This window comes from Hemitrygon akajei, chromosome 11, assembly GCF_048418815.1.
Source record: "Hemitrygon akajei chromosome 11, sHemAka1.3, whole genome shotgun sequence".
Lineage (NCBI taxonomy): Eukaryota > Metazoa > Chordata > Chondrichthyes > Myliobatiformes > Dasyatidae > Hemitrygon > Hemitrygon akajei.
The window spans coordinates 112,391,165-112,416,173 of NC_133134.1; the positions used below are offsets into that span (position 1 = coordinate 112,391,165).

The 25,009-nt window shown below is 44.8% G+C and overlaps 1 protein-coding gene across 4 annotated transcripts in view; it reads left to right on the forward strand.

The window, feature by feature from the left end:
* The window catches only part of LOC140735911 (ciliary microtubule inner protein 1-like), a 121,704-nt gene extending 97,049 nt beyond the window's left edge, over nt 1-24,655 (forward strand). For 2 of the 4 annotated variants that reach the window (XM_073061508.1, XM_073061509.1), the window contains 3 exons: nt 13,017-13,098; nt 19,216-19,314; nt 24,019-24,655. In XM_073061508.1, coding sequence (XP_072917609.1) covers nt 13,017-13,098; nt 19,216-19,314; nt 24,019-24,174 — 337 coding nt within the window. In that variant the 3' untranslated portion in view covers nt 24,175-24,655. Of the gene's footprint in view, nt 1-8,298; nt 8,473-13,016; nt 13,099-19,215; nt 19,315-24,018 lie in introns of those variants that run through there. The other 2 variants (XM_073061510.1, XM_073061511.1) reach the window with 2 other exon arrangements.
* The last annotated feature ends 354 nt before the right edge of the window (nt 24,656-25,009 follow it).

Genomic DNA, 25,009 nt, shown 5'->3' on the forward strand with positions numbered 1-25,009 from the left:
TCGTCACCTTATTTTCCTAATCTACCTGCATATTGAAATCCCCCAAGACTATTGTAACATTGCCCTTTTGACATGCATTTTCTCTCTCCCATTGTAATTTGTAAGCCGCATCCTTACTACTGTCTTGTATCATTGTGTCCCTGATGCTTTATTCGTCTACTTGCACACTGCACTTCGCATTCTGTTTTCATTTTGCTACCTTGAGGTTCTTTATGTACTGCAGGATCTGACAGAATGACAGGCAAACAGAAACTTTTCAGGGTCTTTGTGACAACGATAAGTCAACACGTAAATGACCATCTCAGTCTCTCTTCACTGGATTTGTATTTTATCATCTATCGGTTCTGATCCTTCTCGTTTCCCCTCTATCAGCTGTGGCTCAATGGCGACTGTAAGCCTCTGATGTGAGTCTGCGTTATCCACACAGAGACAGGCCCTTCTGGTACCCATTTTACTAACTCCACGTATCGGCACCTGGACCACAGCCATCTGTGATCTATGCCTTGGCTATACACGTGCTTATCTGAATACTTCTTAAATGTTGTGACAGTGTCTGTCTCCTCCACCCTCAGGCATTGCATTTCAGATTCTCACCACCCTCTTGGTGACTAAATTCTTCCTCAGATCCCTTCTAAACCACTTTATCCCTTACTCTAAGCCTGCACCCACTCGGGGAAAAGTTGCCTGTTATCCACTTTGTGAGACCAAATGTAAAGAGACAGTAATGGCAACACCCTTAACAGAGGGATCTTGAGGTCCGAGGCTGCAGCTCACTGAAAGTGGCTGCACAATTTAATAGGGTGGTAAAGAAGGCATATGCCATGCCTGCCTTTATTAGTTAAGGAATTAAGTTCAAGAGCTGAGAAGTTATGCTGTAGCTTTATAAAACTCCAATTAGGGGGCATCTGAAGCATTTCATTCAGTTCTGGTTACCCCATTACAGGAAGGATATCCATAAGACATAGGAGCATAAGTAGGCCATTCAGCCCATCAAACCTACTCCGCCATTCCATCATGGTTGATCCCGGATCCCATATACTTGCCTTCTCGCCATATCCTTTGATGCTCTGACTGATCAGGAAATGATTGGGTTAAAACCCAAACAAATAAAAGTTAGGATGCGATAAGAAAGGCATTATAGGAAGAAGAAGACAAAAAAAATGGCGAAATCAAAAAAAAAGCAAGAAGTATTTTAGAAAAGAAACTGCCATCTTAGTTACACAAAAAATGGGAAAAAAAATCAAAACGTTAAAAAAAATTCACCTTCAAAGGATTGATAATAATGACCAAAAAATAAAATACATTGGTTAAAGTAAGTAAATTAAAAAGATTAGTATGTCGATAAAGAAAAGCTTTAATAGGAATATAAAATATAAAATAAACCTACACCAATGACCAGAAACAAAATCTGGTTTTGGAAACAAAAATTATCTTGTAACGATCAAAACCATACATTTATTAGAGACAAGAATCCGAAGCAGTAGGATAATTCTCATCCAGAAAGCTTTGAGCATCAGATGTGGAGAGAAAAACACGTCGTGGTGCATTCGAAGGCGAGATTCTAAGTTTCGCAGGGTATAAAAGTGCTGGTTTTAGGTTTTTCTCGTAACATTCAGACATCAAAGGTTTAAAAGCGAGCCGCGCCTTCATCACTTCTGGGCTAAAATCCTCTGCAAGCCGGAATTGGAATTCTCGCAGTTTAACCATCCCTAAACGACGAGCCAAACAAATAAGGTGCTCTTTAACATGCACATAGTGAAATCGAACAATTACAACAGGTGGTTTAGATGAAGAACTTGGTGATTGGTGCATAATTCTATGGGCACGATCAAGGAACAGAGGACTATCTGGGAAAACAGAAGGGAACACATCCTTTAAAAGTTGAGCGAAATACTTCGAGGGGTCTCCTTGTTCGATACCTTCCAGGAGACCAAGAATGCGTAAGTTCAGTCTTCTAGATCAATTTTCAAAATCGACACGCTTGGCTTTAAGTATTTCCAACTGTTTAATCACCAAAGATAACTTCTGCTCCAGATTCTCGATTTTCAAATCTCGCTTCCGAGCGTCCTCTTGCAGAGTTGCGATTAGAGTTTGATGCTGTTTAACTTCATGACCAATCTTAACCAGAGAATCCTGGAAAGCCTTTAAATCTTCTTTGAAAGTTTGTCGTTGTTCTTCAAATTTTTCATTTAAGAGCTCCAATAACGTATAAGTCAATTCAGTACGTTTAGGATCAGTCTTTTTTTATCTTTCCATTACTGTTAGAATCTTTCCCAGGGTCTCACCCTTTAGATCTTTTCAGAAAGGTGTAATATCAAATGTTTACAGTATGATTATGAAAATACATTCAGAGGCCTTTTATAAGATTAAAAATGATTGGGAAAGAGAACTTAACTTTACTATCCCTATTGAGAATTGGTATAAAATTCTTCAGTTAGTTAATTTTGTTACGTACCCCGTAACTGGGTCACTTACCAGCAAAGATAGAGAGGTCCGTTGAAGTCTGATGGTACTATTTTTAACAGTATTTATTGATAAAAATACACAAAAATAATATCAATGCAAACATACAGATAATATACGTCGTCAATACTAAATTTAAAAGCGCGGGTATAATAATAATCAATAAAAAATAGCTCTATCGTTGTCTAGGGGATAATGTATTGTCCGATGGAAATATAAAAGTCACTTCAGTTCATTCAGGCTGCAGCTTTTGGTGGGAGAGAGAGACGGATTTTTAGAACTTGCCCGTTTTCCTTTTTATGATGTCGATCCTTCGAAATGTCGTCGGTGGTGATCTCTTCTTTAGCTAAGCCGTCTTCCATGGTAAGGCCCCAATCCCAGGCAACAGGAAAGGACACACGTGGACCCTCCACTGGCTGTCGCTATTAAACGTTGTCACAGGATTCCTAGCATTTCTCCTGGTGCGTCTAAAGGGGTTGTTCCCCAGACCTTCTTTTATCCTTACTCACGGGGTCTCAGATGTCAATCAGGTTGGAATGATGCCATCCCCCCAACCAGCCCACTTTGTTCATTCCCTGAGGGCTTCAAATAAATAGTACAGTACTCAATACACAATTCCGTCTCCAAGAGACAATGGCCGTTTTCCGTGGCTTTGTATCGCTGAGGGGCCAGGACATTCCAAACCCCTTGTGGATTCTGTGTGTGTCTCTCTCATTTCCTGGGTCCCAGACCCGCATTAATAGCAATCTTGCGATTCTCAAAAAGGAGGGGGCTTTGTACCCTTCGGCCCCTCAGAGTTGGGGCACAGTCGTAACAATTTATCCTCTATATGTGCTAAACATTCATTGGTACAGTTTAAAGTAGTGCACAGGGCTCATATGTCCAAGGATAAATTGGCTCATTTTTATTCCATATAAATCCTATATGTGACAGGTGTCATTCTGAGATAGCTTCTTTAACTCATACATTTTGGTCATGTCCGCTTTTGAAAAAAATATTGGAAAGACATTTTCGATATTATTTCCACGGTATTGAACATTGATTTACAACCTCATCCTATTACTGCAATCTTTGGTTTACCAATGATAGAGTCAATTCATTTATCTTCTTCTGCTTGTCAGATGATTGCATTCCTTACATTAATGGCTAGAAGATCTATTTTGTTGAATTGGAAAGAAATTAAACCTCCTACCATATTTCATTGGTTTTCTCAAACTATGTTATGTCTAAATTTGGAAAAAATTAGAAGTGTCATATATGACCCTTCTATTAAATTTGAAAAGACTTGGAGGCCATTTACTCAATATTTTCACATGATGTAATTTGACCCTGTTCCAATCCTATTTGTTTTTCCAGTTTTGATTATATATACGTTGAAAGGATCGGAGTTGGGGACACTGATGATTCTTTGTCTTTTTATAGATATTATAAACAGCCCATTTTATTTTTCTTTCCCTTTTTTCCTTTTTTTTCTTTATTAGTGGTTAGTTTGTTAGATTAGTTTTTCTTAGGGTAATAATATTTTTATTTCTCTTTTTCTCTTTTCTGTTTTTTTCAACATGATATACCTAGTTTTTTTTTTGTTTCGTTTATATGATATTTGTATCATTTATGATTTGGGAAGACTTAACTATATTGTACTTATTGCTTGTGTATCCTTTTATGTTCATTTTAATTTTGTAATTTTGTAATCCCAATAACTATGTATTAATCTTATCATGTTGATATCAATAAAAAGATTGAAGAAGAAAAAGAAAGGAAATGATCAACTTCCTCCTTAAATATATGCACGGACTTGGCCTCCACTGCAGTCTGTCACAGAGCACTCCACAGATTTACTACTCTCTGGCTAAAAAAAACCTCCTTACCTCTGTTCTAAAGGGTTGCCCTTCAGTTTTGAGGTTGTGCCCTCTAGTTCTGGATACCCCCACCAGAGGAAACATCCTCTCCACACCCACACTCTCTAGTCCCTTCAAGGCTTTGTAGAGGGTGCAAAAGAGGTTGACCAAGATGCTGCCTGGATTAAAGAGCACATGCAATGAGGAAAGGTTGAACAAACAGGGGTTGTGTTCTCTGAAGCAGAGGAGGCTGAGAGGAGTCCTGATAGAAGTGTGCATGAATATGAGGGGCACAGATGTTATCATTTTTGCAGGGTTAAAATGTCTTAAATTAGAGAGCACGTAGGGAATTAAGTGTAAAAGAGATCTGCAGGGCAAATGTTTTAACACCAAGAGTAAAGGGGTGGTGGTGAAGACAGATATGAGAGAGAGACTTAAGAAACTTAGATGGGCACATGAATATGTAGAGAATCAAAGGCTATGTGTAAGGAGAAGGGACTAGTTTAGTCGGCTTTAAATAACTAATTTAATGAGTTTCACACGGCATCGTGAGCCAAAGGGCCTGTTCTTGCACTGACCACGTTCCGTGTTCCACATTCTGTGTCCTATGTTGTAATTATCACATTTTTCCAATCATTGGACTATTTGCTTTTCTGGCTATGTTTCTCCCTGGTCAAATACAATTCTATCCACAGCTGGATCACTGGATCACTTTTCTTGCTGGATTTCTGCTTGCGTTACAACGTTCCTCGTATGTTGCGAGTTTTTTAATATATAGGAGAGAGATTGAAATTCTACCTGAGTGGTGTCACAACAACAACCTCTTACTCAATGTCAGCAAGACCAAGGAGCTGATTATTGACATCAGGAGGAGGAAACTAGAGGCCCATGAGCCAGTCCTCATCAGGGGATCCGAGGTGGAGAGGGTCAGCAACTTTAAATACCTCAAAGTTACCATTTCAGAGGATCTGTCCTGGGCCCAGCACATAAGTGCAATTATGAACTATTCAGTATGACATCTAAAACCTAAACTAACTTCTACAGATGTGTGGTGGAGAGTATAATCATTGGCTGAATCACAGCCTGGTATGGAAGCACCAATGTCATTGAACGGGAAATCCTTCAAAAAGTAATGGATACAGCCCAGTCCGTCACAGATAAAGCTCTCCCCATCACTGAGTACATCTACATGGAGCATTGTTGCAGGAAAGCAGCATCCATCATCAGGGACCCCCCTCCCCCTCGCTGCTGTCATCAGGAAGAAAACCCAGGAGCCTCAGGACCTACACCACCAGGTTCAGGAACAGTTATTACCCCTCAACCATCTGGCTTTTGAACCAGAGAGAATAACTTCACTCAACTTCTTTTGCCCCATCACTGAAATGTTCCCACAACCTACGGACTCATTTTCAAGGACTTCATCTCATATTCTCAAAGTGTATTGCTTATTTATTTTTTATTATTATCTTTATTAAAATTATCTTGAATATAACTTTTTCCCTTTTTTGTATTTGCACAGTTTGTTGTCTTTTGCAGAGTGGTTGCCCACACTGTTGATGTGGTCTTTCATTGGTATATGGCTATTGGATTTATTAAGTATGCCTGCAAGAAAATGGGGATATACCTGTATATGCACTTTGATAATAAATTTACTTTGAACTTCTTTAACAGCTGGATATTGCTGGGTTGGTGTTAATACATTTTATTTAGTTTCCTAACCAATCATAGCCAACTCATGCCTTATGTCTTTGTAGTTTGCTTAATTTCAATTCAACTTAGCATCGCAGACAACCCACCGGACAGATATAAGCCCCTTTGTTCAAAACCCTTATGCTAAGGCTAGTGCTTCAGATGAGCCTCCCCCAGGTCCCACACGGTTACTGTATCAACACATTTACTGCCAGTGAAAGTAAAGGATCCTTTATGCACTTCCAGAATAGAAGGTTTCTTCTTGTTTCTAGCTCATGATGTTACTTGATATTCAAGTCATTGGCTCCCAGTGGAGGCTGAGGGATGTAACAATAACTTCACATTGCTTGGAGCTAGTTTGGAATAGACAAAGACTGAAACTCAGGAAGGCTAACGTTTGCTATATACCCGAACTCCAGAATATGCCCTAACAGGTGGACTTCCTGACTGGTCGTGTGTTGTGCGTTTGTATTTAGATTTTCTGTGACAGAGCAGGGACTGAACTATGGAGGAAGTCTCAAACAATCGGGGTGAGGGGGAGTGTGGTGAAACAATTTGAAAAGGTCCTCTTACTGAAGGACTCATTGTTAGCGCACTTCCCATCATGCATTGTGGCCATGCTAAGTTGGCACCAGAACGCGTGCTGATACCTGCAGGCTGCCCAGCACATCCTGAGGTGTGCTGGTTCTTAACGCAAATGATGCATGGTTTGATGTACACGTGATAAATAAATCTGAATCTCCCCTCGTTGAAATCAGTCCACTGTTGAGCTGTCACACAAAAAATCTTCAGTAAATAAACACAAGCAAGAGAGAATCTGCAGGTGCTGGAAATCCAAGCAGCACACACAAAATGCTGGAGGAACTCAGCAGGCCAGGCAGCATCTATGGAAAAGAGTACAATCAATGTTTCAGGCTGAGAAACATTCAGCAGGACTGGAGAAGGGTCTTGGCCCAAAACGTCGACTGTAGTCTTTTCCATAGAAGCTGCCTGGCCTGCTGAGTTCCTCCAGCATTTTGTGTGTTTTGTTCAGAAAAGAATCATTGAGGTTCTGGATGAGACTAAAAATTCTTAGACTCAATATAATAGTGTATTGGAACAGTTCAGAGAAGGTTGATCCAACTGATATCTGGACTGGAGGGGTATCTGATAAGGAATGGTTGAGCAAGCAAAACTTGTATCATCAGGAGCTTGGAGCAGTGACAGGAGATTCTGACTGAAGCATATAATATCCAAAGTTGGTTTCACACTCAGTATTAAGCACAGCATCCCTCTTTCTCTCTCTCTCGCTCTCTGTGCCAAGAGTTCGCCAATTTTACATCACTATGCCTGGTTTCATTTTTTAGGACAGCTATTTTCTGGGTAATACTGCATTCAATAGTACCGCACAAGAACAGACCTATCGATCACGATATCCATGCCAACCAAATTTAACTAATTCTGTCTGCCTGCGCATGGTCCACCTCCCTCTGTTTCTACCTGTTCACGTGCTTGTCAGTGCACATGATAGCGCTGTTTCCATTTCTACTTTTTAAGCCCCATCTTTTGTTTCCTTTAGAGCCCTGGTTGCTCATGTTATCGCCCTTTGTCAGATTTTATCATCCTTTGTCAGTTAACCTTTCCTAACTACCATCCTCGTCCTCCACATTGTTCTTCCCATCCGCACTCTCTCCCTTGCCATTATCTGACTAAAATCTGTTAAATTTTATGATGGTGGTCTGTATTTGGAGCAGCGAACTGTGTTTGGAGCTCTAGTTGGTCTGCGTTTGCAGTGGCATTTGCTCTGTGTTTGCAGCAACATGTGATTTGTGTTTGGAGCAGTGAGTGAGCTGTGTTTGGAACAGTCTATTTGTTCTGTGTTTGGAGCAGTATTTGGTCTGTATTTGGAGCAGTATTTGGTCGGTATTTGGAGGAGTGGTATTTGTTCTGGGTTAAGTGCAGTATTTGAGCTGTATTTGGAGTAGTCTATTTTTTCTTTGGTTAGAGCAGTATTTGAGTTGTATTTACAGTGTGTGAGTTGTGTTTGGGCTGTATTTGGAGATGTCTATTTGTTCTGTGTTTGCAGTGTGTTTGGGGCAGTGTGTGAGCAGTGTTTGGGCTGTGTTTCCAGCAGTGTGAACACTTTGGAGTAGTGTTTGGAGTTGTATTTGTGCTGTGTTTGGGGGCAGTGCTTGTGCTGTGCTTGGAGCTGTATGTGGAATATGTTTAGGGCAGAGTTTCATTGCGTTTTGTCTGTGTTTGGTCAGTACTAGGGGTCGTGTTTTGCTCCGTGTTGGGCCCTCCCTCCCGCCCGCTCGAGTCGGGAGCGGGGCGGCGTTCCGTTGCCCGGATACCGGGCGGAACAAAGGGGCGGTTGTCTGGTGTGTGTGCGGCAACGGGCAGCCAAGCCGAGCGAACCGGACCCGACCCGACCGGGTGGTATGGCCGGCAATTCGGGCATCGACATCAAAACCCACAACTTCGTAGCGGCCGACAGGCAGTGGTGAGGCTGACCGGGACATGGCCGGAGGGTGGCCGAGGTGCGGGGAGGAAGGGGTAGCCGGGACTTGGCCGGGGTGAGGACAGAGGGGTTTAGTGTATCGTGGGGATGGGTGCTGGTGTTCCTGAATTGAGGGGGTACAGCGGGTCAAGTGCGTGGCTGGTCGGTGTTTGGAACCAGGAGGGGAAGGGGGTGAAACTGGGTGATGGGTGGGTTTAAGAGGGCTGTACGGGAAAGGGAGGGACCAGGGTGGTTTAGAAGGTAAAAGAGAGTGGGAAACACAAGAGTAAGAATTGCTTGGAACTGCAAAATTTAGTGTTCATACCACTGGGTTGTAGGTTACCAGGTGGAAGATGAGGATGTTTATGTCAGGCCTCGCTCTGGCAATGGGGGGAGTCAGTAAGGGCAGGTGGGTATCGGGCCAGTATGGACAGGTGGGTGTTGGGGCCGGTACGGACAGGTGGGTTTCCGGGCAGGTGGGTTTCTGGTCCGGAACAGACAGGTGGATGTCGGGGCCGGAACGGACAGGTGGGTGTCGGGGCCGGAACGGACAGGTGGGTTTCTGGTCCGGAACGGGCAGGTGGGTTTCTGGTCCGGAACGGGCAGGTGGGTTTCGGGGCCGGAACGGACAGGTGGGTTTCGGGGCCGGAACGGACAGGTGGGTGTCGGGGCCGGAACGGACAGGTGGGTGTCGGGGCCGGAACGGACAGGTGGGTGTCGGGGCCGGAACGGACAGGTGGGTGTCGGGGCCGGTACGGACAGGTGGGTTTCTGGTCCGGAACGGACAGGTGGGTTTCGGGGCCGGAACGGGCAGGTGGGCTTCGGGGCCGGAACGGACAGGTGGGTATCGGGTCAGTACGGACAGGTGGGTGTCGGGGCCGGAACGGACAGGTGGGTTTCGGGGCCGGAACGGGCAGGTGGGTATCGGGCCAGTACGGACAGGTGGGTGTCGGGGCCGGAACGGACAGGTGGGTTTCGGGGCCGGAACAGGCAGGTGGGTATCGGGCCAGTACGGACAGGTGGGTTTCGGGGCCGGTACGGACAGGTGGGTTTCGGGGCCGGAACGGGCAGGTGGGTATCGGGCCAGTAGGGACAGGTGGGTGTTGGGGCCGGAACGGGCAGGTGGGTATCGGGCCAGTACGGACAGGTGGGTTTCGGGGCCGGAACGGACAGGTGGGTTTCGGGGCCGGAACGGACAGGTGGGTGTCGGGGCCGGAACGGACAGGTGGGTGTCGGGGCCGGTACGGACAGGTGGGTTTCTGGTCCGGAACGGACAGGTGGGTTTCGGGGCCGGAACGGGCAGGTGGGCTTCGGGGCCGGAACGGGCAGGTGGGTGTCGGGGCCGGAACGGGCAGGTGGATGTCGGGGCCGGAACGGGCAGGTGGGTGTCGGGGCCGGAACGGGCAGGTGGGTGTCGGGGCCGGTACGGACAGGTGGGTGTCGGGGCCGGTACGGACAGGTGGGTTTCTGGTCCGGAACGGGCAGGTGGGTTTCTGGTCCGGAACGGACAGGTGGGTGTCGGGGCCGGAACGGACAGGTGGGTGTCGGGGCCGGTACGGACAGGTGGGTGTCGGGGCCGGTACGGACAGGTGGGTTTCGGGGCCGGTACGGACAGGTGGGTTTCTGGTCCGGAACGGGCAGGTGGGTTTCTGGTCCGGAACGGGCAGGTGGGTTTCTGGTCCGGAACGGGCAGGTGGGTGTCGGGGCCGGAACGGACAGGTGGGTTTCGGGGCCGGAACGGGCATGTGGGTGTCGGGTCCGGAACGGACAGGTGGGTGTCGGGGCCGGTACGGACAGGTGGGTGTCGGGGCCGGAACGGACAGGTGGGTTTCTGGGCCGGAACGGACAGGTGGGTTTCTGGGCCGGAACGGACAGGTGGGTGTCGGGGCCGGAACGGACAGGTGGGTGTCGGGGCCGGTACGGACAGGTGGGTTTCTGGGCCGGAACGGACAGGTGGGTGTCGGGTCCGGAACGGACAGGTGGGTGTCGGGGCCGGTACGGACAGGTGGGTGTCGGGGCCGGAACGGGCAAATAAATTTCAGAATGGGAAGGGGGAATTGGAATAACTAAAGACCCTCCCATTGGGCAGAAGATACATAAGCCTGAAATCACTCCCACATACTCAAGGGCTGCTTCTACTCCATTCTTGAATAGACCTCCTGTATGAAATGATGGACTCTTGACCTCACAACCTACCTCGTTGTGTCCTTGCATTTTAATGTTTACCCGCACTGCACTCTCTCTATAGCTTCTACACTGTTCTGCATTGTTACTGCTTTACATTGACCTAGCTCAGTGCACTATGTAATGAACAGTATGCAAGACAAGCTTTTCACTGCGTCTTGGTACATGTGACAACAGTAAACCAATACGTGGGAAGCAGTTGGGGACAGAGGGTTGGTGCTCTGTGAATCGGTTGCCCAGTCCGTACTTGATGTAGAGGGTGCCACATCGGGGGCAGCAAGTGAGGGTGGAGGAGATGCAGGTGAATCTTAGTTGTGCCTGAAAGGGCTGTTTAGGTCTCGGGATGGTGATGAGGGAGGACGTTTAAGAACAAATGCTGTACCTCCAGCAGCTGCCGGAGAGAGTGCCTCAGGTCGAGGAGCGGGGTTGTCAGTGAGTGGGGAGGGCTGGCTGGACCAGAGAGTTGTGGAGAGAGTGGTCCCTGTGGAAGGCAAAAATAGGTGGGATAGAGCTGAAGGAAGTGACAAAGGACAATGAGCTGATGTAAAGGAAGTGATCAATGTTCCCTCTAAGGTGTGCGTGTGCACACATCTTTTGCTACTAGCACACAAAGGAATTCCAATATAACTCGGAGTCCTGCCATGTGCAGAAGTTCGCTGATGACACGGCCATAGTGGGATGTGTCAGAAATGGACAGGAGGAGGAGTATAGGAAACTGATACAGGACTTTGTGATATGGTGCAACTCAAACTACCTGCGTCTCAATATCACCAAGACCAAGGAGATGGTGGTGGACTTTAGGAGATCTAGGCCTCATATGGAGCCAGTGATCATTAATGGAGAATGTGTGGAGCAGGTTAAGACCTACAAGTATCTGGGAGTACAGTTAGACGAGAAGCTAGACTGGACTGCCAACACAGATGCCTTGTGCAGGAAGGCACAGAGTCGACTACTTCCTAAGAAGGTTGGCGTCATTCAATGTCTGTAGTGAGATGCTGAAGATGTTCTATAGGTCAGTTGTGGAGAGCGCCCTCTTCTTTGTGGTGGCGTGTTGGGGAGGAAGCATTAAGAAGAGGGACGCCTCACGTCTTAATAAGCTGGTAAGGAAGGCGGGCTCTGTCGTGGGCAAAGTACTGGAGAGTTTAACGTCGGTAGCTGAGCGAAGGGCGCTGAGTAGGCTACGGTCAATTATGGATAACTCGGAACATCCTCTACATAGCACCATCCAGAGACAGAGAAGCAGTTTCAGCGACAGGTTACTATCGATGCAATGCTCCTCAGATAGGATGAAGAGGTCAATACTCCCCAATGCCATTAGGCTTTACAATTCTACCGCCAGGACTTAAGAACTTTTTAAAAGCTATTATTAATGCTTTTTGAGATAGTGATTTAGATGCATATCATATTTTTTACTGAGTTAAGTATTGTATGTAATTAGTTTTGCTACAACAAGTGTATGGGACATTGGAAAAAAGTTGAATTTCCCCATGGGGATGAATAAAGTATCTATCTATCTATCTATCTATCTATCTATCTATCACAAAAGGTTGTTGCCCTCCACCTTGTTGGCCCATTTAAGTATTTTTCATGATCATACACAATCACATTTCCTTTTCCGGTTTCTGATGTGGGTGGTGCTGACAACGTGGATTGTACGATGATTTGCCCGCAGATTTTAGAACAGGCTTATTTATAATGTTTTTATTGAAGGAATTATTCAGTGGGCTCAGGTTGTTGTCACTGGGCAAAAAATTGCATAGCATAAGATTTTTACACTGTCATTACAAATTAGAGGGAACATTGGAAGTGGTGAAGGAGATTGTTCTGATGGGCGGGAAGTGGTGAAAGAGATTGTGCTGATATGGGGGAATTGATGAAGGAGATTGTGCTGATGTGGGGGAATTGATGAAGGAGATTGTGCTGATGTGGGGGAAGTGAATAAGGAGATTGTGCTGATGTGGGGGAAGTGGTGAAGGAGATTGTTCTGATGGGCGGGAAGTGGTGAAAGAGATTGTGCTGATGTGGGGGAAGTGGTGAAAGAGATTGTGCTGATGTGGGGGAAGTGGTGAAGGAGATTGTGCTGATGTGGGGGAAGTGAGTAAGGAGATTGTGCTGATGTGGGGGAAGTGGTGAAGGAGATTGTGCTGATATGGAGGCTGGCACGGTGAAGGTTGAGGATGAGGGGAACTCTGCTTCTGGTCTGTTTGAAGAGAAGGCTGGCGGTGAGAGCAGAAGACCAAAATTGGCAAGAGAGGGCTCCATAAGCCACAGCAGAAAGGAAGGTAAACCTGCCACTAAACTACAAAACAGAAGGGAAGAAGTTCACACATTACCTACTTGAAATATCATACCATTTGTTTCAGGACAAACTTAATCAAATCGGAGACAGAGGCTGCCAAGAAATGGGCCAACAGATGGGGATTTCTGGTGACCCAGCGCAATCAGGTAATTCCTCTTAGGATCACCAGAAAGGGAAAACTAATTGGGCCCCCTCACTGTGGGAACGGTTTACAGAGACAGAAGTTAGTCTGCAGATGCTGGGGATCTGGAGCACACAATGCTGGAGGAACTCAGCAGGTCAGACATACCTATGGAGGGAAATAAACAGCCAACATTTCAGGCCAAGTTCCTTCATCAGAACTCCTCCCTTCTCAGCCTCACCTCCCCGATGCCATGCTCTTTCCCCTGCAGCTGCAGGAGTTTCAACACCGTTCTTACACTCCTGACTAACCACTGTTGTGTTGGTACTGAGTGCAGACCCACACCAGCAAGGCAGCAGCAGGCTATTCAACTGAACGTTATCGATAACGCTGCTTGTACAATATGTGAACCCCTCCCATGTGGGAGTAGCTGACTGAGTGGCATATGATTAAGCCTTTAACTACCACAAAATCTCACCTTATGGAATAAAGAAAAACTAGGCATGTGTAGAACTGCATTGAAATTACAGTTACTGAAATTGAGTGATTCAGTTCACTTTACCCAGAGTACAGAACCTATGCTCCTTACATAAACATAAAAGAGAATTATCAACAATTTAACTGTCTCTCTTTTTCAACAGTCTTTCTCTCACTTTAACTCCTCCCTTTTCACCAATTCTTTTTTTAAGAACAGTCTCATTTTATGAAATGTTTTCAACATTAGAACTCCTTTGTTTTAAAAAAGCACTAAATGTGATGGAGGTCAGGGCAGTTTACCTGAACACTCTGGCAAAGTGAGAGGGTGATTCTGCCTCTTTCGTCACTTGCCCTAAGCTGTTATGGGGTTTACTGTATCTCTGTGGTGGGACAGATAAACAACCTGATCTGGTAAAGGTTCCTGGAAGTGTTGGAGGGGAGGGGGATGGAGATTCTTGAACAGGTGTCTTCACCCCCGGGTATGTGGTTCTCATCATAGGGATCAGGCCTGTCTGTGTCTTTCTTTGCCTTTTGTGGATTTAGAAGGCACACGAGCGCACACCTGTTCCACCTGATTTCACCTTGTGATGTTCTGATCACAAATGATCGTGGTGTATGTTTTCGGACTATTGTTCCTTTGGTGAATTAGTCTGAAACCCACACGGCTTCACCACTCCCGATCAGTGAAAAAGATTTTGCTCTGTGTCTGAGATCACACATGCTCCTTGTTTTCTCACACCACATTTGTTAAGTCCAATAAGTGAGGTTGGAGAAGGGGAGGAAGAATAGGCAGGCTTGTTCTCACTCTCAGGCCCATTGACAGCTCTGATGGACTGTAGCCATTCACAAGAGGTGTGGAGCAATAAGCTAGGAGTACTTTGTAGCGGTCCTTTGCCTTCAGTAGGAGACCCTTAACAGTTCACACTGCTCTTTTTGTTTTTCCATTTGCCTGTGGGTACTGTGGATTGCTTGGCTGGTGTTTGAACTCAGTCCCTAGCAAAGGCTTTGAATTCTGAGCAGCTGAACTGTGGACCGTTCGCTGTCTGACACAAGTGTCTCTGGTATTCCATGGTGAGTGAATACAGCTTTCAGATGCTGTATAACTGCTGCCGAGGATGGAGAGGACAGCTTGGACACCTCAACATTCCGTGAGTAGCATCCACAGTGAGAAGGTATTTGTCTCTTTTCAGCTCAGAAATGTCCGTGTCTGCAATTTGCCATGGAAAGTGTGGGAATTCTGTGGGACAGAGAGGCTTAGAATGATCTTTGTGCAGTTTTCTGCACATTGCTTTACATAATGTCCCAGCTATGTGCTCAGAACAGGCCACCATACAGGTTGCCTTGCTGTCCTTGGTGGATTTGAATGATGATTTTGACACGCATAGAAGCAGAAATGTAAGTCTGGAGTCCTTCAGCAGGAAACCATCAAGAATGGCAAGTATGTCCCTTTCAAGCCAGTAAGGTCAGAGTTCATGAGCTCCTTTTGGAACAACTGGTCATCCATGCTCACAGTATTGCATGACCTTGCTGCAGATTTGGTTGTTTTTCAACTCAGCACAAATTTCATGCAGTTTACTCTGTGATGCAGGAAAACTCTCACTTACCTGAGCTAAGGAGATTTCGGTATCTTCCATGAGGGCAGAATCAGCGTCCTTCTAATCACTTTTGCATGGCATCCTCGACAGAGTGTCTGGTGTTGTGAACGACTTTCTGGGAACATGTTCAATGTTGTAACAGTATCACATAAGCCTCATACTGAACCTTTGCAGATGTGGAGATAATCATACAAGTGTTTTGAGCTGAGGAGGCTGACAAATGGCTTGTAGTCAGTTTCAAGTAGGAATTTAGTGCCAGTCAAGGAGCAACTGAAGTGTTCACAAGCCCACACAAGAGCCAGTGTCTCCTTTTCGATTTGGGCATATTGCTGTTCAGTCAGTCACTGCTCTTGATGTACGTGCCACAGATTTCCATACACCACTACAGAGTTGCATCAGCGCTCCCCCTAGACAGAGGAAGAGGCATCTGCTGAGACCTTGGTTGCTCTGTTCAAATCAAAGAACGCCACTGTTAGTGGGAAGATAAGCTCTACTTTAAGTGATGAGAATGACTTCTGTTGTGTGTCCCAGGTCCAAACATTTCTCTGAGAGAGGAGATTATGAAGTAGCTTTGTTTTCTCTGCTAAATCTGGAATGAACTTTCCCAGCTGGTTTACCATACATTCATAGGCTGTTCACTGTTCTGAATTCCTGCCAGTTTGTCTGAATCTGGTTGCATTCCCTCTGAGGACAGTAGGTGGCCTAAGAACTTCATCTCCAACTTTGCAAATTCACATTTCTTTTTGTTCAGGGTGATTCCAGCCTGTTTCAGTTTCTCCACGGCAGCTTCCACTCTTTAGTCATGTTCCTCACTTGAGCCTCCCTCCGAAGATGAGTATATCATCCATGTGGCAGACCATTCCTTCCAGTCCCTCTAAAATGTAGTTCATCTTCATCTGAAAGAGTTCAGGGGCTGATGCGATGTGAAAAGGGAGTCTTTTGATGAAGGTGTAACGTCCATATGGTGTGATAAAGGTTGTGAGCTGTTGTGACTCAGGAGCTAAACAGATCTGCTAGAACCTTGAGTTTGTATCTAGTTTTGTGAAGATCTTTGCACCACCCAGCATACCCAATGTATGTTCAACAGAGGGCAGAATAAAATACCCCTGCCTCACTGAATTATTCAATTTTGTTAGACTGACACAGATCCTCACTGTACCATCTGGCTTGGGAAGAGGAACAATGCCCACACACCAGTCAGTAGGTCCATTCACTCTAGTTATGATGTTGATCACCTCCATTCTCTTAAGTTCAACTTTCACTTTGTTCGTCAATAGAACTGATAAACACCTTGCTGAGGTCAGAGAGTAGGGCATCAATCCTGGCCTCAGTTGGATAAAGTACTCTCCTTTCAGTGTCCCCAGGCCTATGAACAACTTCGGGTACTTATACCACTGAACATTGTTTAGCAAATCCAACCTTGCAATGAGGTTCAGCTTCTCGATGGCGTGTCATCCCAGTAGTGGTGAGAAGAAATTCTGAACAACATAGACATCCTCTTTTAACTGTTTCTCATTTTTACGGATGGAAGAAGTAAACATTCACACTGAGTTTATGTTTCCCAAGCCCCATGAGCACTTTCTTTGTTGGGTTTAACGTAATACCTGCTTTCTTCACCAGTTTTGTGAACAGACATTCAGGGATAGCTGTGACATCTGCCCAAGTGACCATTTTGAACGTCACTGCCTCTTTTTGAAAATGAACGGTAGTACACCAGTCTTGTCTATTTGAATGTAGAGCCCCAGAGAAAGCTTTGTCTTCGTTGAATCATGGTCTTTGACCTGCCGAGTAACTTTTTGAGTGACATTCAATTTTATAATGGCCAACTCTATTGCATTGGTGGCATTTCCCTTCTTTTGCTGAACAGAGCTCTTTGACGTGGAATGGAAACTTGCCGCATCTCTTGCAGTTGGATGTTTACCTGCTCTGTGTTTCGCTCTGTGTTTACCTGTGTTTACCTGCTCTTGTCTGTTTTGTTTGAGCTGAACTCTACTGTCACCTCTTTCTGTAGTCTTACTGGCTGCACTTTGTTTCCTCTCGTATATCACATTTCGCTTTCCTGTGAAATATTCTTTGAATTTGTCCTGCACTGTTTTGTAATTCTGTTTCTGAGCATCTGTCATTCCTAATCCACCCATGATGTCATCTCCTTTGTCATCCATGCAGTGTATCAGTGTGCTTACTTGATGCTCTTTTGAAGCCTGAGTGAGAATGCTTGCAACCCTAAATCCCTCAAAGCGTCTGAGCCATTTCTTAAAGTCCCCTGGTTTAGTGAAGTCAAATCTCTCGGGATGGGGCGTCTTTATTAGGTAAGTAGATGTAGGCACTGCAGATATTTGCTCTATTTTCCTGTTTGCTTATTTATTAGTTTATTTATTTGGACATATTTTTCTCTCTCCCTGAGAGCTTGACTGACTTCTCTGCTGTCCCTGTGTCTCTGTGTACTTCCCCAGGCTAGTGGTTCACAGATTATTACCATGTATCCTCTTCTGGGTGCATTGCCCAGCAACCCTGGCCAGGTCTCAGCTCGTGCACATGCAGTTAGCAACTAGCATTGGCAGGGTAGGTTGATAAAACTTTGGATTTGTTTTGTAGATATGTGCGAACAAGAAGAATCTTGCTTATTGGACCTCCTGCTTGGTCTATAGTATGATTTCATCGATAATCAATGACTTCTGACACCATGTTGTGTTTGTTATGAGAGAGAGTGCAGACCCACACCAGCACGGCTATTCAACTGAACTTTATTGATAACGCAGTTTGTACAATATGTGAACTCCTCCCATGTGAGAAGTAGCTAATTGAGTGGCATTAACCCATTAACTACCACAACAATCAGTATCCAGGGATCCAAGCAACCCTGATGGAGTGTCTCAGCACGAAGTGTCAGCTCTCTATTTCCCTCTGCCTGAACTGCTGAGTTCCTGTGTGGAAGTAGCTTGCTGTTTTGAACTGAGGGAGTTGTCAGACTTTTTCAGTGCCTGTTTTGTGCACAGTTTTAGAATGATCCCATTCACCATCTGTATTAGACGGAAGAGACTCATCCCTGGTTGGGCCACGGTTTTAGAAAGTTCAGGGTTGGGATTGGGAGAAGCTGAACAAAACTCTCTGGTGTCTGGAAGAGACTGCAGAAGGGATAAGGATTGGATCTGTACCACCAATTCCAAAAGTCACAGACAAATATTGGCTACCACGAAGACCCCCCCGCCCCCCTCAGAACTGGCTGAAATGGTTCATCAAAGGGATTTTGGGCTGGGGGCTTAAAAGGAAAGAATCCTGTGAATTTACTACATGAGATAATGTTGAGAACCATTCCTTCACACAGCTGGAAACCTAAAACTCTTTAGACTTGAGGCTACATTTATCAAACATTCCATGATTGTCATTGTTGGGTGTTTCCTAAGCACGAATGCAGCTGAGTGGTCCAGCAAAAAAAACCCACTGCCTCACAGTTCCAGAGATCTGGATTTAGTCTTGACATTGAGTGGAGTTTGCACATTCTCCCTATAGTAGGGGTTTCTTCTGGGTGCTCCATTCCCCCACCCCATAAAGCTTCTTTGAAGGATTAGTGTAAACAGGTGGTTGATGGTCAGCACGGACTCAGTGGGCTGAAAGGCCTGGTTCCATGTTGAACGTCTCTGGAACTTTATGATGTGAGTAGACTTGAGTTACAAATCAGTTATGATCTCATTTATTGATGAAACTGATGATGGGCTGAGTGGCCTCCATATAGTCCCATGCTCCCTTGCAGGAGTGGTTACATAGCCATATTTTCTCACTTTATGGATCCATTTGGTCCAAGTCCTGGTCCACCTGGAACTCCCAACTCGGGCAATAGCTGTGTTTTAACCGACATTTCCTCAGCCTGTCCTGGGCAAGGGAGCTGGATACTTACCATAGCATCCCTGCCAAGTGAACATGTGCAAGCACAACATGTTCACAGGTTCTCTCAACTCAAATATGGTCAATGTGTGGACAGAAACTCTGCAAAGTCCGGGCTGAGATATAAAACATTGTGCTTAGTACCGGTGAGAAGCCAATTGCAATCAGTGTGGTTTGATTCCTTTCAGGTTGAGGCTGAACAGGAGAAACTGAGAAATAAATGCAGACTGCTTACTCCTGAACACCTGAAAGTTCGACCTGCATCTCCAGTCAGCAAGCACATCCAGGTTGGTTGGGCTTTTGTTCTGCTGAATCCTGGCTCATGTAATAAAACACTTATGCGACAGTATCACTGGCACATAGGAGTAGAGGCACAGCATTCACAAGAAAAACATAAACATCAATTAAACACAATTTTTACAAGAGGCAACACAATTAGAACAAAAAAGTTCATTTTGGAGGTTCAAAAAAGCAGTCATGGCATATCAGGATCAGGTAATTATCTGACATGCAGTTTGTTGCATTGTGGCGGCAATGTAGCGAAAGAAATAAAAAATGACTATAAGTTATAATAAAATAGTGTAAAAGAAGTAGTTATCGTGGGTTCACGGACAATTCAGAAATCTGACAGCGAGGGGAAGAAGCTGTTCTGAAAACATTGAACATAGGTCTGCTCGCTCTTGTCCGGTGCAGTAATTGCTATTCAGATCAGCGATGAAGATGATTTACAAACTTTGAATCCAAAGTTACATTGATTGTTTATTCTGGGGAATTGGCAAGACAGAGGAGTTTGATCGGCAGAGATGCATGAGACCTGACTAAAGGTTGGGTGCAGATGGCAAAGATTTGCAATTGAATGCATTGGAAATAGAAGGAGAAGGGAAAATTAGTTGTGGACCTCCCTATGGTTGTACGATGTCACAGTCAAGAACCCATCTCATGCAGGACGTTGTCACTAGTCAAACACTCCAGGTAACACAAGATATGGCACATGAAATGATGCAGTGAAGTAACAAGACTGCTGGGTACGGCAGCCAGTGAGGAGGTGCTGGCTCTTGTGCTGTTTTCCAGTGTGAAAGCTACGATCCTCACCCACACAGGGAAGTGGTGAAAGAGGCACAGTAAAGTTATCAGAGTTAGGCCAAGGATGGTGTAAAACATCAACGGCCAATTCTTTTTTTTTTCCAAATGGCTTTCCCAAGTAAGTGTTATATGCCATGATGTTAATGTATGAAACAGTTTTTAAAAACTGCAGATGCTGAAAATCTGAAATAAAAACACAAAAGAATAGGGAACTTCAGCAGGCTGGTCAGCACCCGGGGAATCATTGACCCGGGATGCTAATCGTCCAGCTCTCCACAAACACTGAGTGTCCCATGTATTTTTTGCCGCTGAAGTTATAGATTTTAATTAAGAGGAAGAGAGGAGCATGTGGCGGAAGGAGGAAAGGAAAGGAGAGTGTGCGCAGAGCAGGAGCAATCAGGTGATAAATAGTGACGTTGCTGCAAGGTTAAAGGAAGCAGCGATGGGACAAGCAAGAACAAAGGACAGGTCTGGGGCAATGCAAATACAACAGAAGGATCATGAGCAATGGTGGTTTGACATTTCTGCAGTTAAGAGGTGCATTGTACAGGAATGAGGGTGTGGATATGGATCAATGGCCTCTTCACATTGTTACCATCAGGAAGGAGGTACAGAAGCCTGAAGGAACACACTCGGTGATTCAGGAACAGTTTCTTCTCTTCTGCCATATGATTCCTAAATGGACATTGAACCCATGAACACTACCTGTTTTTTGCACTACTTATTTTAACTTAACCATTTAAAAGGCATATCTGAACTTAATATAACTCAGTTTTCTTTGTTCTCTACATTGATGTATCATGTATTTCATTATACTGCATCGTAAAGTTAACAAATTTCGTGGCATATGCCGGTGATATTAAGCCTGATTCTGATGAATAAGAGTCTGCGTGTTGAATGGAGGTGAGTAATTCTAGAGGTATACAGCTTAGTACATGATAGATGGTGACAGGGATTTGGAGCTGAGTGTCATTAAGAATACTGTGGGCAAATTCACACTGCATGACTGTTGGCACGATGAACAGTGCGGCACAGATAATGACCGCTCAACCCCACCTGTAAGTCAACAGCTCTGACACTGTCAGCATGCCTGATTTTTACACGGAGGTCAGCACTTGCACGACATGGCACACAATTGTTCAAAGCAACCATAATCAGGATCAGACTTCCAGTACTGGAGGGAAATGAGTGCCTGATCATGCCAATTAAACAATACAAATAGCCTTTGCTTGTAAAGACCCACGTAATCTGGGCCCCAGGGTCAAAATTGCAGGATGCTCCCTAATCTGGCATTGATCAGCTCACGGTTTACTGGGTGAATTCCATGGTTATGACCTTTTCTCACCACCCAAGTTTTCAGACCTCTTGCACCAGTGTAATGAAAGCAGAACAATACTTTCTCCCCCACTCCCTAAGTCCACAGCTTTTTTTGGCAAGCTCGCAGGAGCCTAGATAGCAACACAAAGAAGTTACAGCATTCTCACAGATGTTCCTTTCAGGTGAATATTCCCCTACACAAATAAGAATCCCTTTTCCTAATCCTATTCTCATCTGTGTACAGGCAGTGATGAAAATGGTGAACATATGAAGGCCCCAATTAAATCATCAAGAGAAGTACCAAATACCTCCCACCAGAAAGAAAGAACAGATAATCATGAGGCAGAGTTGGTGGGGGGGAGCGGTGGTGAAACAAAAGATAGCTTCAGATTTGTGTCTAAGAATTTGTATTTGCTGATATAATTACAATATGTTCGATTCTAAATCTTTTCCACCTGCTCCCCACCTTGTGTCAGGTCCAATGCACCTCTCCACCTATCAGACTCCAAAGTTCTTGTCCATTCCTCAGAATAAAACATGTCCTTAAGATTGCAAGATTCTTGATGGACCTCACAAAGTGTGAAGTGTTGCCATGGACAGTGGGAATGCAGGGTTGCATTGGAATTGGCTAGGATCTTAGCAAACAATAGAACAGGTCTGAGTCCATTTCTTGTACCTGATTTGCATTTACATAAGTCCTAAAAAAATTTAGGGGCATTTGAAGGAAAATAATGTGTTGCCTTCTCATTATTCCAACTGTAAGCTATTAACTGTGTAAGAATGTTCCTTGTATATCTATATCAACCGACACCTATATTTTTTTGTTTATAGCTGTATCTGATCTATCCATCTCTATTTTCCTATCCTATCACATAAGCATCTGCAGCCTTCCAAATTCACCATGCCCTCCAGTTCTTCAGCATGCTTGTGCTTCTGGTAGCTGTGCTAATAAGTCTGAACCTCCTCCTAGCCCACTGTATAGTCTCCTGACCATCTCTCCCTTCCCCTTTGTTCCGTCATCATTTTAGTGACGTAATCGAACACCGACTTCCCTTTTTGGTCTTCCCCACATCACACCGACTCCTCCAACTCCCTGCCTCCAAGTTGTGGACCTGAAACATTGCCTTTGTTCCTCTCTTCGGAAGTGCTGTCGAATCTGTTCGTTGAGTGTTTCTAGCGTTCACTGCTGTTCGTCCTTCCACCTTTCATTTTGTCTATCAACATTTTCCATCTCACTTGTCCATCAATAGATGTTTTGTTAAATGTATTCATTTATGTGCAAACATTTATGAGAATTCTGTCAGGACCCAGGGTCTGAGCTATACGTAAAGGTTGGACATGCTAGGATTTTTATTTCTTGGAAGGTACAAGACTGAGGGGTGACTTTATGAGGAGCATAGATAGGCTGATTGCACACAAGAGATTTTGCAAATGTTGGAAATCTTGAGCAATGGACACAAGTGGTGGAGGAACTTGGCAAGGCAGGCAGCATCCATGGATACTGCATGACTTCCTGAGGTCCTCCAGCATCTTGTGGGTGAATTCCCACAAGATTCTTTCTCCGGGATAAAGAATCTACTAATACTGGTAGAGTCAAATACATTAGAGACATTTCAGAAACTCTTAGATAGGCTCACAGATGATTGAAAAATAAGGGCTAGATTGATCTTTGAGTAGCTTAAAGGGTGGGCACAGCATCGTGGGCCTAAGGGCGCGTATTGTGCTGTAATGTTCTATGTCGTAAAGAAGAGGACATGGGTTTAAAGTGAAAGAGTAACTATTTAAAAGAGTCTTGAAGTACAACTACTTAGTGCAGATTATGGCATATACCCTTGGCGTCCACTTTATTATGTACATCTGTTTGTTAATGTAAATATCCAATCAGCCAATCACGTGACCGCAACTCAATACATAAAAGCATGCAGAAATTGTCAAGAGGTTCAGCTGTTGTTGTTCAGACCAAACATTAGCATGAGAAAGAAATGTGATCCAAGTAACTTTGACCATGTTGTTGGTGCCAGACGGGGTGGCTGGAGCATCTCAGGAGGTGCTGGTCTCCTGGGATTTTCACGCACAACAGTCGCTGTAGTTTATATAAGGTTAGGGTTAGTGTGCAGCAGCTCTGTGGACAAAAATGCCTTGTTAATGAGAGAGATTAGAGGAGAATGGCCAGACTGGTTTGAGCTGACAGAAAGGGGACGGTAACTGAAAAATACCATGTGTTACAACCGTGGTGTGCGGAAGAGTATCTCTGAATGCACAACATGTTGAACCCTGAACCGGATTGGCTACAGCAGCAGCAGACCACTCAGTGGCCACTTTATTAGGTACAGGAGGTGTCTAATAAAGTGACCACTTAGTGTCAATGGAATAAGCTACCAGAGAAATAGTTGAGGCAGGTATGCTTAATGGCATTTAATAGGCTTTTTGACCTATACATGGGTAGGAAAGGTTTAGAGTCAAACTCGGGTGAATGAGACTAATGTAGATGGTCATCTTGGTTGGCATGGGTGAGCTGGGCCCAAGGGCCTGTTTCCATTCTTCTTCCTCTGTTTTTCATTGACAGTCACCACCTTTGTGTGTTTCTGCAGGTGGCTCCATCTCCTGCTGTACCAAAGACAACACAAGGTTTGATAGGCTGGAGGTCCGGGGTAGCAGGACTAGAGCTGGAGCGATATGGAAGCTCGCGGCAAGGAAAATGGAGCTTTCTCCATCAAATGAATTGGCCAGAAGACAGTATTGACTAACAGTTCCCCAGTGAGATCATTTTCACCATCACTCAAACTGATGTGAAAGCCCAACACTGCTGGTTTTAACTTTGGCTTTGTCACTGCTCTTGGTTGTCCCTATGGCTTTAAGATTCTTTTGTTTGAGAACACCTCACAAGATTTATAAAGCATATGGAAATATATGAAAGAGAAACATTTTCCAACATATGTTTTTTCTCCTTCTATCTCCACGCTTATCTCCTCCTGTAAACTCCTATCATAAAGAAATGAATCACTTTCAGTTTTTGGCCAGTAACACTGACATACAATAATCCTCACATGGGGATGTTTACTGATTTAACTAATATAACGCTGACTGGATTAGAATAAAGGAGCATGGAGACCTTTCACAGTCAGTGAGGGCTCTTTAATCATTCAGATTAATTGACAGTCAGAATTGTTTAATATTTGTATGGCATTACGGCACTTAGAAAGTGTAGTTCAACTTCACAATAAATTGCTCTTCTACAAAAGTGATTTCTGTGCCTTTGTTACTCATTGCACTTTGGAATTCATCCTGCCCCTTTCCCCTTTTTGCTCTGGTCGTTGTTATTGGTGAGAAAGGCTGCTGTTGGGAACTCCAGGCGATTAAGGGTGACGCCCTTCTTGTGTGCACGTCAGCGCTTTGCACCTGAGACATTGACACCTTCACTGGTATGAGGCTGACAAATCTGAATGCTTACCCAGTGATCGTTCCCAGGACTCACTCCGGCCCAGCAGGCAAAAGCTTTAAGTGTTCCTGTAGATACATAGAAGGTGCAGCTTCACGTTTGCATCCTGTCCAATGAACAGCTTCTGAACTTAAATCAGCCAC